General features: G+C 41.9%; 1 protein-coding gene and 1 pseudogene across 1 annotated transcript; one reads left to right on the forward strand and one right to left on the reverse strand.

The window, feature by feature from the left end:
- The first annotated feature begins 271 nt into the window (after positions 1-271).
- On the forward strand, positions 272-2,901 carry LOC133880221 (uncharacterized). The gene is made up of 5 exons (XM_062319124.1): positions 272-999; positions 1,164-1,285; positions 1,413-1,453; positions 1,536-1,634; positions 2,230-2,901. The coding sequence occupies exons 1-5, from the start codon at positions 438-440 to the stop codon at positions 2,399-2,401; spliced, it is 996 nt and encodes a 331-aa protein (XP_062175108.1). The 5' UTR covers positions 272-437; the 3' UTR covers positions 2,402-2,901.
- Positions 2,902-10,512: 7,611 nt separating this feature from the next.
- On the reverse strand, positions 10,513-10,643 carry LOC133880787 (small nucleolar RNA Z247; annotated as a pseudogene).
- Positions 10,644-14,646: the final 4,003 nt, after the last annotated feature.

Below are 14,646 nucleotides of genomic sequence, written 5' to 3' on the forward strand. Positions count from 1 at the left end.
ATATCGGTTGAGTGATGTGATTAAGTGGTTATATATATATATATACTCGATTTTAATAATAATAATAAAAAAATTGGACTTTCCAATTCTCATTTTTACCGGCCCTTTTTGACCCCGGTAAAAAAATTGATTTTGTTTTCCTATTTAAGTTATTTTACTTCCCATAAAGATCTAAATGGAATCTTATAATAGAATATACCTCACTTTCACCTAACACGAAAATAAAAAGAAAACTCACATTTCTGGTGTGGTCCCCGCGGGCCATCTCTCTCTCTCTTCCCTAAATTGCTTCGCCGTCACAGAAAAACCTCAACCAGCATAAAAGCGTGGCTCTGAACTTTTGAGAGGTATATAGTTAAGAGGGAAATGGGTGCGTAGGTTAAGCTGGGATACACCCTGGCAGCGCAAAATAGCGTCAACAACTTCTTTTCTCTGTGATGCTCGGTGTACTGTGCGCGCGTCCCAAGCCTTGGATCCTCAGTTCACTATCCTATTCCTCGTCATTCGTCCACGGCTCCGCGGCTCACCACCACAGCCGGCTTGAGCAGAGCCCGATAAACTTCGTCGGCTTCGACTTCGACCGGCGTGGTCGGCGGCGCCACTCCAGTGCGTGTCGGCTAGGCGGAGGAGTTGGTGGCGCGGCGTCGATATGGCACGCGATCATGCCGTGCGGGGCCGCCGCCGGGCTCCGGAGTGATCTCCGTCTACGGCTTGAGCGGAGGGGGGAGGGCTCGTGGAACGTCGCGTGGGACGCACGCCCCGCGCGCTGGCTCCATCGGACCGACTCGGTTTGGCTCCTCTTCGGCGTGTGCGCGTGCCTAGCGCCGCTCGACTTAGCGCCCGTCGAGAGTCCCGAGGCGATCGCTGTGGACGAGAAAATCGACGGCTGCGATTTCATCGGTTCGAACGCTGACGAGAACGTTGTAATCGACGACTGCGATGTAGTCTACCCGAACACTGAGAAGTATAATGAAGGCTCAGCTGATTACAGGGTCACAGGTTCACTTTTTGGATAAATTCTTTTACTGATGATGAACAGAGTTTTTTTTTTTTTTTTTAATAGTTTAAAGTATAATCTTGTCTTAGTTCGAGGTGGTGAAAATTTAGGATAACATTTTTGTGCTTGTTGAATTGGTGAATTTATATTGAGAATATTGCTTCAGGGGTGCTTGCCGATGGTCGATGCCTGTTTAGAGCAATAGCACATGGGGCTTGCTTGAGGAGTGGAGAAGAAGCTCCTGACGAGAATCGTCAGAGAGAACTTGCTGATGAATTAAGATCTCAAGTATATTGTGGCTAATACTCATTAAGAAAAAAAAAAAAAAAAATCTTCCCATTTGTTTTTTAAACTTGGATTTTTTTGTTGAACTTGAAATGTGATCGATTGTTTATGACCCGTTGCAATTTTGTAGGTTGTTGATGAGCTTTTAGGGAGGCGGAAGGAAACAGAATGGTAAGCTCTGTGATAATTAGTTAAGAGTGACTTTTTTTGGTTAGTGTTTCAAATTGTAATTCTTTTGGGGTAATTTGTATAGGTTTATCGAAGGAGATTTTGATGCCTATCTGAAGAGAATTCAACAGCCTTATGTATGGGGTGGAGAGCCTGAGTTGCTGATGGCTTCCCATGTTTTGAAGTGAGTTTTAGAATCTTTTTCTTAGCCAAATGAGTAGTAGACTGTTGTGACCATCTTAATTGAATCAAATGCATGTGTTCAGATAAAATAGATAGTTGTTTTTATTTATTTATTTATTTTTAAAAAAAAACCAATTTATCAGCCTGAATCCTTGTTTTGATTGTCTTCGTTTTGGTTTACTCGTTCATTTCAAACACAGGATACCCTCCCCCACTTGAAATGCACTGTCACATAGCCCAGCCTGGGAAGTTTGCTATGATTTGCATTTTTGTGGAGTCAAGCAATTTTATTAGGAGTATATCGGAGCTATTAGAGCAGGATCTACTTTTTTGGAAATGAGTCAAAGCAATAACAAGAATATTTCTAGTGGAACGTCTTTCTATATGGTAGAGTATGGGATTAAGAGGTTTATAGAATAGAAGGATGTGCAACTTGGTAATGTATGAACATAATGGTGTCTCCTTGTCTCAATATGATATGCAAATATTCTATCATCAAAATAGAACTTCAGCTTCAACTTTGCATTCCAAGTTCAATTTCTCATCTATTTACTTGTATCAAGCTCTGCATCTAACGCACTCTATTTACACTTCAGGACGCCAATATCGGTCTTCATGATAAGTAGAAGCTCGGGTGGTTTGGTAAACATAGCAAAGTATGGTGAAGAGTATCGGAAGGATGAGGAGAGTCCCATCAATGTGCTGTTTCATGGGTATGGTCACTATGACCTATTGGAGTCTTTCTCAGAAGAAAGTTGCCAGAAATAAACATAAGAAGTTGGGTATGCGTTTTAGGTATTTACTTGCCTGAATCAAATAAATAAGTCTAAACAATCTTCGGAAGAGCACTTTTTCTTCGATTGAGTGTTTCAGCCAATCAAAATACTGCCTCAAGTTCAATAGTTTGCTCCAAGTATCTCAATTTATGGAGTAGGCAGTTCAATTTTGTAGGTTCTACTGTTATTGTTTTCGCTCAAGATTTCAAACTTCAATATACACGTCAAATTGGTGATATTAGTTTCTGCCTTCTGGGCTTCCAGGATTTTGATTATCCTTTTTCTATCCAGGAAAATTGGATTTCTTCTGCTTATCCTATAGGGTATGTTATACTTTGAAATACTGTTTGTGGCACTTGGTGGAAATACCTAGGGCAAGGTAATTGTTGATGATGAAGCTGCATGCCCCAGGCTGTTTTAGAACTAGATTGATACTTGTCTCTTGAATTGCATCATGTATCTTTCTTTCTACAACATGCACTTTTATTGAAAGTCACTGAATTAGCATTTTTACTGTTTAATTTGGTCTGGAGGTACATAAAACTGACTGGCAGACAGTCTGCACCATAAAATGGTTGTAACAGGATTTTAAAGATCAGGCAGATCGCATAAATTTTCAATTTTTTTTTTCTAGGGGATGGATGGGCAACGATATATTTGGATTCTAAATCAGTTATAACTTATAACTACAATGTCTGCCAACTTACAATTCCGTAGAAGTTTGACTTATGTTTTGAAATCTTAGGTTATGTTTGGTATGCGGAATGACAATATGATTGAGAAAAGAAATAGCTTTCATTGAAAATGAAAGGTGGAAGGAAATAGTATTGTAATAGTCATTCTCATTGCCCAGAAGGGAATGCTTGAGAGGAATAACTATTCTTCAATTCAAGGAATATGCATTCACTCATAGGTAATGGGAATAGCTATTCCAAGTGTTATCATATACTTTAACATCAATGCTATCTTATTTAACCTTTTTCTATGCCTAATAAAAGCTATTTATTTTAAATGTAATGGTGGTTGTGATAGCAGTAGAGGGACGGGGAGAGAGATCATGATTGGGAGTGGGAGTGGGGAGAATTTTTTGCACGAGTCTTTGAAGGAACTGATCGAGCTGGGTTCTAGGTTTCCAAACCACTATCGCGCTGGCCCTTCTAGTGTGGTGAGAAAGGCTGGTCCTTTGGGTCTTTGGAACCATCATAGATTTCGATTCGAGGCATTTTGAACTTCGGGTGAAGTGGCAACTCCATTACTTGGCGGTGAAGGGGAGGTTTGTGCCATAAAGAAGGTTTTTGACGGCAGATCGAGGAGTGTTTACTGTTCACCATCCAGTCTTAACCATCTCGTTGAACTAGTTCTGCAAATCATCCAGATGGGCGTCCACGTGACTACTCACTTCTTGGTGCTCTGTACGCTTCCCTTTTGAGTTCTGATGAGGGGATGGCGGTTGGCTTTCCACTTCCCGGTTTTTTGTACTGCTTTCGAGATCTTTAACATTTGCTTTTCCCTCCTGGGTTGGGGTTTGTTCACGCTCGCTTTGGCGTGATGAGTCTATGATGTAAATGATAAAAATCAAGAAAATTTCTGTTGCAATACAAAACATGAAAAGAAAGAAACACGGTCCCCAAATACCAGGATCTAGGTGCAAGGTTACCAACAAGGTCCAGACATTGACACCTTTAGGCACCGGAATATTTCCGAATTTCATGTCTTCCAATGCCTTCCTGGGCACAATTGGCACCGGAGGATACAGTCGCAATGATTCATGAATTACCATTGTCAACTGTCATGGGTTAAAGCTAAAATAAGTCATTGACAAAAATGCTGGGTGCTGAATGTTTATATATAACGAATATGATGCCCTTCTGTCTATATACAGGCGATAAAGCTTGTGGGCATTCTAGGTTCAGCAACTCCAACAGATGCTCTAAAATACACATATTGAGTATATTTAGTTAATATGAGGCAAAACTCACATCTAGCAGCTTATCTTCAGCTTATGTAAAACACATTTTTTGTTACAATGATTAGCAATCTTTGAGCAATCACTATATCAAAATATTCAAATATTTTATACATTCTTCATTCCTTTATTTTATCATTTCTCTCATTCTCTCATGACTGTCGGAGAAATATGACTATTGAGAAAATATGCCGTTGCAAAAATATTACCGTGAGGGAAATATGATCGTTGAAAAAGATGAATGTTAAAAAATGACTGTTGGCAATAATATAATAAACAAAAAAATTAGAAATAATATTTAAAAGAAAGTAGAGAAGATAATGAAGATTTTTTTGGTGTATAAAAGAAATCATTGCCTAAAGTAGATAATTGCACTTTTTTGTAGGAATGGCAGAATGCCCGACTGCCGCCAAACCGTCACCGACCGGCAATCAACTTTCGGAGGCCGTTAGACGGAATAAAACTTTTGTTTCGACGTCGGTTTGGTTCTGTAAGCGGTAGAGATTTTTTTAAGGCGATTAACCAAATCGATTCAACTGAATCATATATTTTTTTTGTTTAAAAAAAAAAAAAAAGAAAAGAAAAATTTCAAAACGACGCTGTTTCATTTGTTTTGAACCTTAGAGCACTTGTTTATCCCAAAAAACATCCACCAATTTTGGCCCATTAAAAAAAGTCTCGGCCTTATATCAAAAGCCCACGATTAATTGATTAATCGACTGACATGTAACCCAACTTAACTGAAATATTCAGCTGTTGGTGTGAGTTGGTTAGTTAACCGACTTAATTGATTGTGGCGATTCGGTGGGCGAAAATGTTCCTACCGTCACCTATTTAACCAATAATCAACCCTATTGTTTTGTTAGGTATTTTAATTGGAGATGCTCCTATGACTTATAATTAATCAGATGCCACATCAACATAAATTAGATTTTAAAACAAATTATGTTTATCAATCTAACACTCGTGTTCTTCTCTATTTCTATATGTAAATGAAAATAAAAAGATATATAACGCTCAGATAAATGATTTACTTACATTTTTTATACGTTTTTTGTACATTTATATACAACTAAGTTTTAAATTCATCGTTAAATTTGTGGGGCTTAATGTGGGTCTCATTAATCCAAAGATAGAATTAAAAATAAGATGTACAAAAGATACGCGGAAGATGTAAAAATATCATTTCTCTTACGCTTATCAACTTACTGTTTTCATCTTGCGAACCATGTCAGCATCAGGCATTTCACCACCGCAAACTTGGAGCACCTCGGCACGAACTCTGGATTGGAGGCCAACAACATCAAGGTCCACGTGGCGGAGACAGCAGTAGGCTCGTACCCAGCGAGGTGCATGTTCTTGCAATTGTCAACAATGAAGCTGTCTGTCTCATCTAGGGAAAATCCACTGTTGGTGGCTGCTTCAAGGATCATGTGTAACAAATCATAATTCCCTGATGCTTCTTCCTTTCTTTCCTTCGCTACCTTGAGAATCAAAGCGCCGACCTCTTTTTCTAGCCTCCATATTTCTCTATGACTCTTTGTTGGAAGATACCTGATTAATTGCAACACCACAATCACTTATTTTCTAACTCTTTTTTAATGTAAAGCAGACATAACAAATCAAAAAGGACTCCGGAAATAGGATTCCATTTTCAAAGATATGATTCTCTAAGGTCAATTCGTGATATTGGAGTTGTCGCTGCCTCCTACAAAGGGTGGACAGAGAAGTGGAAATTAGTGGCAGATAAAGAGTAGGATACCCCATCTCTGTTGCTTGTTGAAGAAAAGGTGTAAGAGAAAACAGGAAAAGACCAATCACCATCGAATCACTTTGTCTTTTAAGGTTTTTGTACAGAGCAAGCTTTCTTTGGTTAATATTGGAGACAAAGATCAGCCTGTGTGGAATGTATGAAGCAAGGGAGTCTACAGTAATGCAGCCACTTGGGCAGCATCCTAAGGTCCCTTGGTGGAGGCTTGTCTGGTTTGGCCTTGCCATGGCAATCCCTAAGCAAGCATTTTGTTGGCTTGCTGTCAGGGATGCTCTATCAACTGGAAGGAGAATGTTGAATTGGGGCTATAAAGGAGATATATCTTGCTCGTTTTGTAGTAGATGTATTGAGGACAGAGGGCACCTATTTTTCCAGTGCAGCTTTAGTGGGAGAATTTGGAAAAAAACTATTTATCTTTGTGTTTAGTTGAGAAAGAGTATATGGAGTGGGAAGATTTTCTGAAATGGGGCCTGGATGAAAGCTGTTTTGTGTCGTCTGAGTTGGAGTGCTGCTTAATAGAAATTGAAGACAATGGTGATTGGTTGAAATTGTCTTAATGAGCTTTTACATGAGTCCACTATTTATAGTGGTTAAAATACAGAGCAACAGAATAAAATAAATACATGACAACAATTGGGACACGTTAGAAACAAGGCTGCAACACGTCAATGCAGAGGAGCAGGACACGTTAGCTTCAGCAGGGAATGGCATGCAGATTTGTGAAGAGGTGGAGCAGGACACGTTATAGAGAATTGGACTTCTAGTGATGGCTTCAAGAAATGTGCATACTGCATTTTGCAGAAATTCTGCAAACCCGTGGAGTGTAACGGCTACTAGCCGTTACTTGGTAGTTCTAATACTCCCCCGCAATCGAAACGGACTGGCACAGACAGTGAGATTGGAGCATAGAGAAGTGAATCTAGACGAAACAAAGGGCTTGGTCAAGATGTCAGCAAGCTGGTCTTTGCTAGACAGAAATTTAACAGTGAGAGTTTGGAGAGCCACACGTTCCTGAACAAAATGATAGTCAATTTCAATGTGTTTTGTGCGAGCATGAAGAACAGGATTGAAAGACAAATAGGTAGCACCGATGTTGTCACAAAACAGTATGGGTGGAGAAGAAAGGTAAACTCCAAGTTCATGAAGAAGATATTGAATCCATTGGAGTTCGGCCGAGGCATTGGCAAGGGCTTTGTATTCAGCCTCTATATTGGAGCGGGAAATAGTAGGTTGTTTTTTTGAAGTCCAAGAGAGAAGATTCGGACCAAGAAATGTGCAATAGCCGGAGGTGGATTTGCGGTCATCAGGGCAGCCCGCCCAATCTGCATCTGAGAAAGCAGCAAGGCGAAAGGAGGGGCAGGGCCGAATGAGGAGACCATGTGAAATAAAGAATTTTAAGTAGCGTAGGATACGCTTGACGGCTGTCCAGTGAGAATCACGAGGGGCATGCATGAACTGAGCACACTTGTTGACGGAGAAGGCAATATCAGGACGGGTAAGAGCAAGGTACTGCAATGCTCCAACTGTGCTTCGGTAGAGAGTGGGATCAGTGAGGAAGACCCCATCAAACTTGCTGAGAGAGGAGGAAGCTGACATAGGAGTGGTGACCGGTTTGGCGGTGGCCATGTTAGTGCGTTGAAGAAGGTCGAGAATGTACCGTTGTTGAGAAAGATGCAAACCAGCGGGAGTGCGGGAGACCTCAACACCCAGAAAGTATGTTAAGTCACCAAGATCCTTGATAGGAAAGTCAGTTGAGAGCAGTTTGATTAAGTGGTTGATAGCATGCAGTGAAGATTCTGTTAAGAGGATATCATCCACATACACTAAGACCAGCAAGTGGACTTTGTCAGATTTGAGAAGAAATAGAGAGCTGTCGGCAAGAGAGGTAGTGAAGCCAAGTTCAAGAAGCTTACTTCGCAACCGGGAGAACCAAGCTCGGGGAGCTTGTTTGAGACCGTAAATGGCCTTCTTTAAGAGACAAACAGCATGGGGATGTTGAGGATGAACAAATCCCGATGGTTGAGCCATGTGTACAGTTTCAGAAAGAAATCCATGTAAGAAGGCATTACTTATATCAATTTGTTTGATGGGTCAACCATATGAAATGGCAAGAGATAGGACAGCACGAATTGTGATTGGTTTGATAACCGGACTGTATGTTTCTTGGAAATCCAAGCCAGGTTGCTGATGAAAACCTTTGGCAACAAGACGTGCCTTATATCTGTCAATGGTGCCATCCGCTTTACGTTTGATACGAAACACCCACTTGCAGCCAATGATATTCATTGAAGGATGAGAAGGAACTAAGGTCCAGGTGCCATTTTGTATGAGAGAATGAAATTCATCTGCCATAGCAGCTCGCCAAGGCTCAGATTTTGCAACTTCAGAGAAACATGTGGGTTCATGGTCAGGAGAACTCAAGGAGGTAGTGAGGGCACGAGGCAGAGGATATCTGACCGTGCCATCAGTAGGGATTTTTAGTTTGTGAATATTTAGCCTAGAGCGAGTAGTCATAGGGTGAGTGCGAAGGGGAGCTGTAGGAGGAAGAATAGGAGCTGGACTAGGATCCGGTGAGGTGAGAGGGCCAACAGGAGCAGGGGAAGATGGAGGAGGTGCAGAAGGTGGCAGAGAAGTAGACACAAGGGGATAGGACAAGGATGGACTGACAGGAAGATTGGAAGGTAGCCAGCTAGAGGAAGGGGAAGAGGTAGAAGGGGGTGGTGGCAAGTTGGGTTGGAAGGGAAAGGAAGTCTTATTGAAGATAACATGTCGTGCAATATAAAGAAGACTAGTGGAAATATCAAGACACTTATAACCAGTGTGAGGCTTGCTGTAGCCGAGAAAAACACAAGATTTAGAGCGAAAGGAAAATTTGTGGGAGTTATAAGGTCGAAGATAAGGCCAACACTCACATCCAAAGGTTTTGAGAAAGCTATAATCAGGAGGCTTAAGGAACAGAAGCTCAAAAGGAGTTATGGGACGAGTGGCAATGAGAGGGAGTCTGTTTATAAGATAACAAGTAGTGTCAAATGCATGATCCCAGTATTGAAAAGGAACATGGGAGTGAGAGAGGAGAGTAAGCCCGGTATCAACAATATGCCTAAGTCTCCTTTCAACACTACCATTTTGGTGATGAGTGTGGGGACAAGTGAGACGATGAGTGATGCCAGAGGAAGAAAGTAATGGTTTTAAGGAGGAGAATTCACCACCACCATCCATTTGCAGAGCTTTGATGGTGCGGGAGAAATAGTTTTCAACAAGAAGTTTAAATTGATGGAAAGTGCGAGAGACATCCGATTTGCAAGTTAAGGGAAACATCCACGTATATTTGCTATAATCATCAACAATGCAAAGAAAGTATCTTTTATTATTAGATGATAAGGTGGGGGCAGGACCCCATACATCAAGAAACAAAAGATCCAAGGGATGTCTTGAAGTAGAGGGGGTGGAACCAAAATGCAGGCGATGAAGTTTTCCTTGTTGACAAGTTGAACAGACGTGCTGGAACTTGGATGACAAAAGAGGAAGCTTGTGTCTTGACAAAATGTGACGCACCACAGGAGGAGCAGGGTGACCAAGGCGATGATGCCATTGATCAAGTGAGACACGTTCACCCACAAAAGCGGAAGGAGAGCTAGGATGGATGGAAGAAGTGTGGGAGGGCCAAGGGTAGAGACCCCCCTTACTCGGGCCTTGGAGGAGGAGCTGCCTCGTGCGAAGATCCTTAACACAGAAAAAGGAAGGGTGGAATTCAATAAAGACTTGGTTATCACAAGTAAACTTGTTGACGGATATGAGATTTTTTTGAATTTGAGGTACATGAAGAAGATTATGCAGAGAAAATTGTTGATTAGGAGTAGGTAAAAGACCAGAACCAGAGTGAAGGATATTCAGACCTTGACCGTTGCCCACACGAATTTGATCGGTGCCCCGATACTCATCAGCACACAAATTCAAATTGGAGAAGTCATTGGTGAGGTGATGTGTAGAGGCCGAGTCAGTGTACCAAGTTGAGTCAGGTGACACTTGTTGAGTAGTAAGATAGGCAGTGGGAGGTGAAGAGTGACCTTGGTAGGCATGATCAAAGCGATGGTAGCATTTGGCTGCAGTGTGACCAATCTTGAAGCAGAGTTGACATACTGGACGAGTGGAGGTAGAGAAAGGAGAGGGCTGGTTGGAGGGAGAGGAGTAGCCACGGCTAGTGTTGGGGAAGCCACGACCACGTCCACGACCTCTAGAACCGTGGCCAGCAATGTGAGAGAAAGGGCGCTGTGTTTTGGAGATAGAGCTGTTCCGTTGAGCAACATTAGCACTGGAGAGTGATAAATCACCTGCAGAATGAGAGTGCTCAAGCCTTTGTTCATGAGTTAAAAGATAACCAAATAATTCATCAAGGGTGATAGGATCAATCCGCGTGGTGATGGATTTGATGAGAGGATCATAATCGGATCCTAAGCCTGCTAGGAGATAAGATATTAATTCTGAATCTTTTAGAGGTTGATCTATGGCAGCAAGAGTATGAGCAAGAGTTTGAACTCTTTGGAAGTAATCAGCAATGGAGGATGCGCCTTTCTTGAGAGTGGCAAGCTGGTACCGACATTGCATAACACGAGCCTTGGATTGAGAGGAGAAAATTTTTTCCAATGCCGACCAGACCTCACGAGAGGTGTTGAGATTAACTACATGTGTGAGTGTAGTTTCTGACATGGTGGAGAGAATAGCGCTAAGAATTAGTTTATCTTGAAGAACCCAAGCTGTGTAGGCTGGGTTTTGAGTGGCAGCAGAGCTAGTACTGCTGGAAGATGTAAGGAACTGAGGAGGGCATGGAATGGTACCAGTAACATAACCAAGGAGTTCCTGGCCTTCTAAGTAGGGAACCATGAGGGTACGCCATAAAAGATAGTTGTCACGGGTAAGTTTGAGAGTGATTTGATGATTACAGGAGAGAAGAGAATGAGAAGGGGAGGGCGAGGTGGGTGATGGAGATTGAAGGGAGGAAGTTTCAGTAGACATGATAAAAAAAAAAGGACGTTAGTCTAGTAGCTCTGATACCATAATAGAAATTGAAGACAATGGTGATTGGTTGAAATTGTCTTATTGAGCTTTTACATGAGTCCACTATTTATAGTGGTTAAAATACAGAGCAACAGAATAAAATAAATACATGACAACAATTGGGACACGTTAGAAACAAGGCTGCAACACGTCAATGCAGAGGAGCAGGACACGTTAGCTTCAGCAGGGAATGGCATGCAGATTTGTGAAGAGGTGGAGCAGGACACGTTATAGAGAATTGGACTTCCAGTGATGGCTTCAAGAAATGTGCATACTGCATTTTGCAGAAATTCTGCAGACCCGTGGAGTGTAACGGCTACTAGACGTTACTTCGTAGTTCTAATACTGCTATCTACCATCTTTGGAAGCAAAGGAATAATATTAGGCATGGAAACCATCTTTGGGCAGAGGAAAAGAGAGTCCTGCAAATTAAATGGGAAATCAGAACTATAATCATTGCTAAAGGCAAGTTTCGAAAAACTTCTGAGAATTTGTTACTGTGAAGAAGCTGGGGAATCCCTGATAGAATATTTGTAAGCTGGGGAATCTTGCTTACCAAGGCTTCGATCAATTCTGGAGGGCCTCTAATCCCCTGTTTTCGCAGAATTGATTGAAGCCTTTTTGGCTTCCATATTAGAGCTTCACACATCTGCATTAACTTGGTAAGCAAGCCAAGCAAGGCGATTGTGATGATGATCTTAAGAAGAAGCAATAGCAGCAGCTCCATGGCTTTCACTCTCACTGGACGCACTGGACGCACTGGATCTTTTACGCTTTCTCTGCACGCATTATATTATAAAATATGTGGTGGTGATTTCTTCGTGCTTATATTTTGTGCTTTTCACAACGATATATAATTGTTGGAGGGTGGAATTTTCTCAACCATTTATGGATGGAAATTTAGCATTAATCTCTTCACTTGATTATGTCTGATGGGTCCGATCTCTAGGAAAAGTAGGTAAACACATGCATTGGCAGATGGTCAATTAAAAACACGATTCGTTTGATAAAAGCAGGAGGAATTGGATTGAAGTACAAAGGAAGATAATCTTTAGATTCTGCTTGTTCATCTATATCTTTTACATCTATTATGAAAATATACAATTTTAATTAACCTTCAAAACTTTACAATAGAATCAAGAAAGTAACAACTATGCAACAAATTTGTTGGGAATAATTCTACTTAGACTGGCCCATCTGAAGAATCATGGGCCTTTGGGTCAGTATCGGCCCAAGGAGGAGACAATACGACTCCTGGGAAGTCCTATCCTAGGAGATAGACATTAAGCAACCGAGACAGCAGCACTCCCGGAAAGTCCTATCTCGGGAGTCAAACACCAAGCAGCTATTCCCGAGAATATGTGTCAGGAGGTAAATCTAGATTGAGTCCTGGGAATACAGACAACTCAAGACCGAGAGTCAACTCAGTCAGCCAAGGCCCGAGACAAGCATGTCTCGGGAACTCAAGTATCAGTCATCCCAAGAAATCCAGATTAGGACTCTACTCCAAGTTGAATTGAAGTAGGAGTCATAATCTAAGTCCAAGTCTAATCCAATCTGTAGTCCTATTCCCGGTAGAATTGGAATAGGACTTGTAGTCTAAATTCGATCCCGAATTTTCTAGATCAGATCCTGGGGTTGCTAAGGGATCAGCATCCAAGTAGAACTCTGATAGTACTCCTAGATCAAGAAAGAGCAAGAAACCTAATTCAGGTTGACATCTACCTCTTTGTCTATAAATAGGCCCATACCCCAGGTATAAAATCAAATTGAACTCTTGTGCATTGAGCATAATTTTCTCACACAAGCTAATTTAGACATCGAAGTGAGACCCTCGAAAGGGTCTTTTGATTTTAGTTGTTTGCAGTGATCTTGGGAAGTGTGAAGAACATCGAAGAATGTGCAGTTCACACCGTACCGAAAACTGTACTAATAGTTTGGCACCGTTTGGGAGAACGATTATTCGTTTCTCATACAAAAATGAATATACAACATGGTGATGAACACACATTTTGGAAGCCACATCAACCGAGAGGCCAGAGTCCGGCTACAACCGGTCATTCAGAACAAATCACAGCCTCCACCGTTCCCTCCCCGGGTGGTGGAGACTAGGATCTCATAGCAGCGTTGGAAGCTCAGATCGAGGCCTTAACACGGTAGAATGCAGAATTGTTGCCCAGGAGGCCGGGACAGTCCCATCCTGAGGAGAACAGGGACGAGCATGAAGAAGAAGATCACAAGGACAATACCAATATTCGGAGGGAGGATCATCGGGAGGATGATCACCAAGAAGATAATTTATGGGAAGATAATCCCCGGGAATCAAGGAATGGAAAGGCCGACTGTCATGGAGACAGATGAGAGGATGCAGGAGATTTGAGCAAAGTTATTGCTGAGTTGGAGAGAAGGTGCACGTATATGGAGATGAAAAGGAAAGATAAAAGCAGATCCATAGTGGTGGACAAGCTCTTAATGGGTATAGGCTCACCTTTCACCAGACGGGTAACAGACTATTGGCTACTCGAGAAGTTTAAGGTACCTCAGATCCTAACTTATGCTGGAGACGAGGATCGTCTTGATCATTTGGAGAATTTTTGAGCTCATCTAGACCTTCACGGGACACCCGATGAAGTAGTGTGCCGGACCTTCCCCCTTACTCTTTCAGGGAATGCCTGTGACTGGTTCAAGAAGTTGCCCTCGAATTTGTTGATAAGTTCAAGGAGTTGTCCAAAATATTCCTAACGGAGTTTTTGGCCTTGCGGACAAGGAAGAATCCCTCAGGATATTTGTTAACATTGCATCAGCAAAGCAATGAAAGTCTTAAGGAGTTTATGGCCGGTTCAACCAAGAGAAGATAATGGTTAAAGACCCGACTGGTCTTCGCTACCATCTATTAAGGAATTTCACCCGAGGAGCCTCTGATAAAGAAGTTGGCCTGGAAGCAATCGAGTACCTTGCAGGGCCTAATGGATAAAATATAAGAATTTGTCAATCAGGAAGAGACGCTGAAGGCTATGGCCAGTTCTGGGCTACCTTGAGAGACAACCTCGGAAAAGAAACGAAAAGAATTTAGAAAAGCTGATGGGGAAGAGCAGAGGCCGGTAAAGAAGTTCAAAGACTATAACTTTACACCTCTCAATGTTGGGATATCAGAAGTCCCCATGGAGATCAAAAGAGATCCGGCGTTTCGCCAACCACCAAAGATACCAGGTAATCCTCCTCCCAAGAATGAGGGTAAATATTGTGATTTCTATGAACAAGCATGTCATTACACCGAGGGGTGCATAGCCCTGAGGTTGTTAATTGAGGAGCTCCTAAAGAATGGCAAGCTGGTTTGGTTTTTGGGAGAGCAGCGGAATCAGCCAGGAAATAACTGGCCTCGGAATCGTCGGGACTATTAGCCTCGAGATCAGCAGCCACATGATTATTATCCCAAAGACCGTCC

The sequence above is a fragment of the Alnus glutinosa genome, chromosome 10, assembly GCF_958979055.1.
Source record: "Alnus glutinosa chromosome 10, dhAlnGlut1.1, whole genome shotgun sequence".
In the NCBI taxonomy this organism is placed as follows: domain Eukaryota; kingdom Viridiplantae; phylum Streptophyta; class Magnoliopsida; order Fagales; family Betulaceae; genus Alnus; species Alnus glutinosa.

Bases quoted from the DNA above. Each gene is read 5' to 3' on its own strand.
- LOC133880221 (XM_062319124.1), top strand. From the start codon at position 438: ATGCTCGGTGTACTGTGCGCGCGTCCCAAGCCTTGGATCCTCAGTTCA. The intron at 1,000-1,163 runs GTTCACTTTTTG...ATATTGCTTCAG, and splicing joins AGCTGATTACAGGGTCACAG to GGGTGCTTGCCGATGGTCGA. The intron at 1,635-2,229 runs GTGAGTTTTAGA...TTTACACTTCAG, and splicing joins ATGGCTTCCCATGTTTTGAA to GACGCCAATATCGGTCTTCA.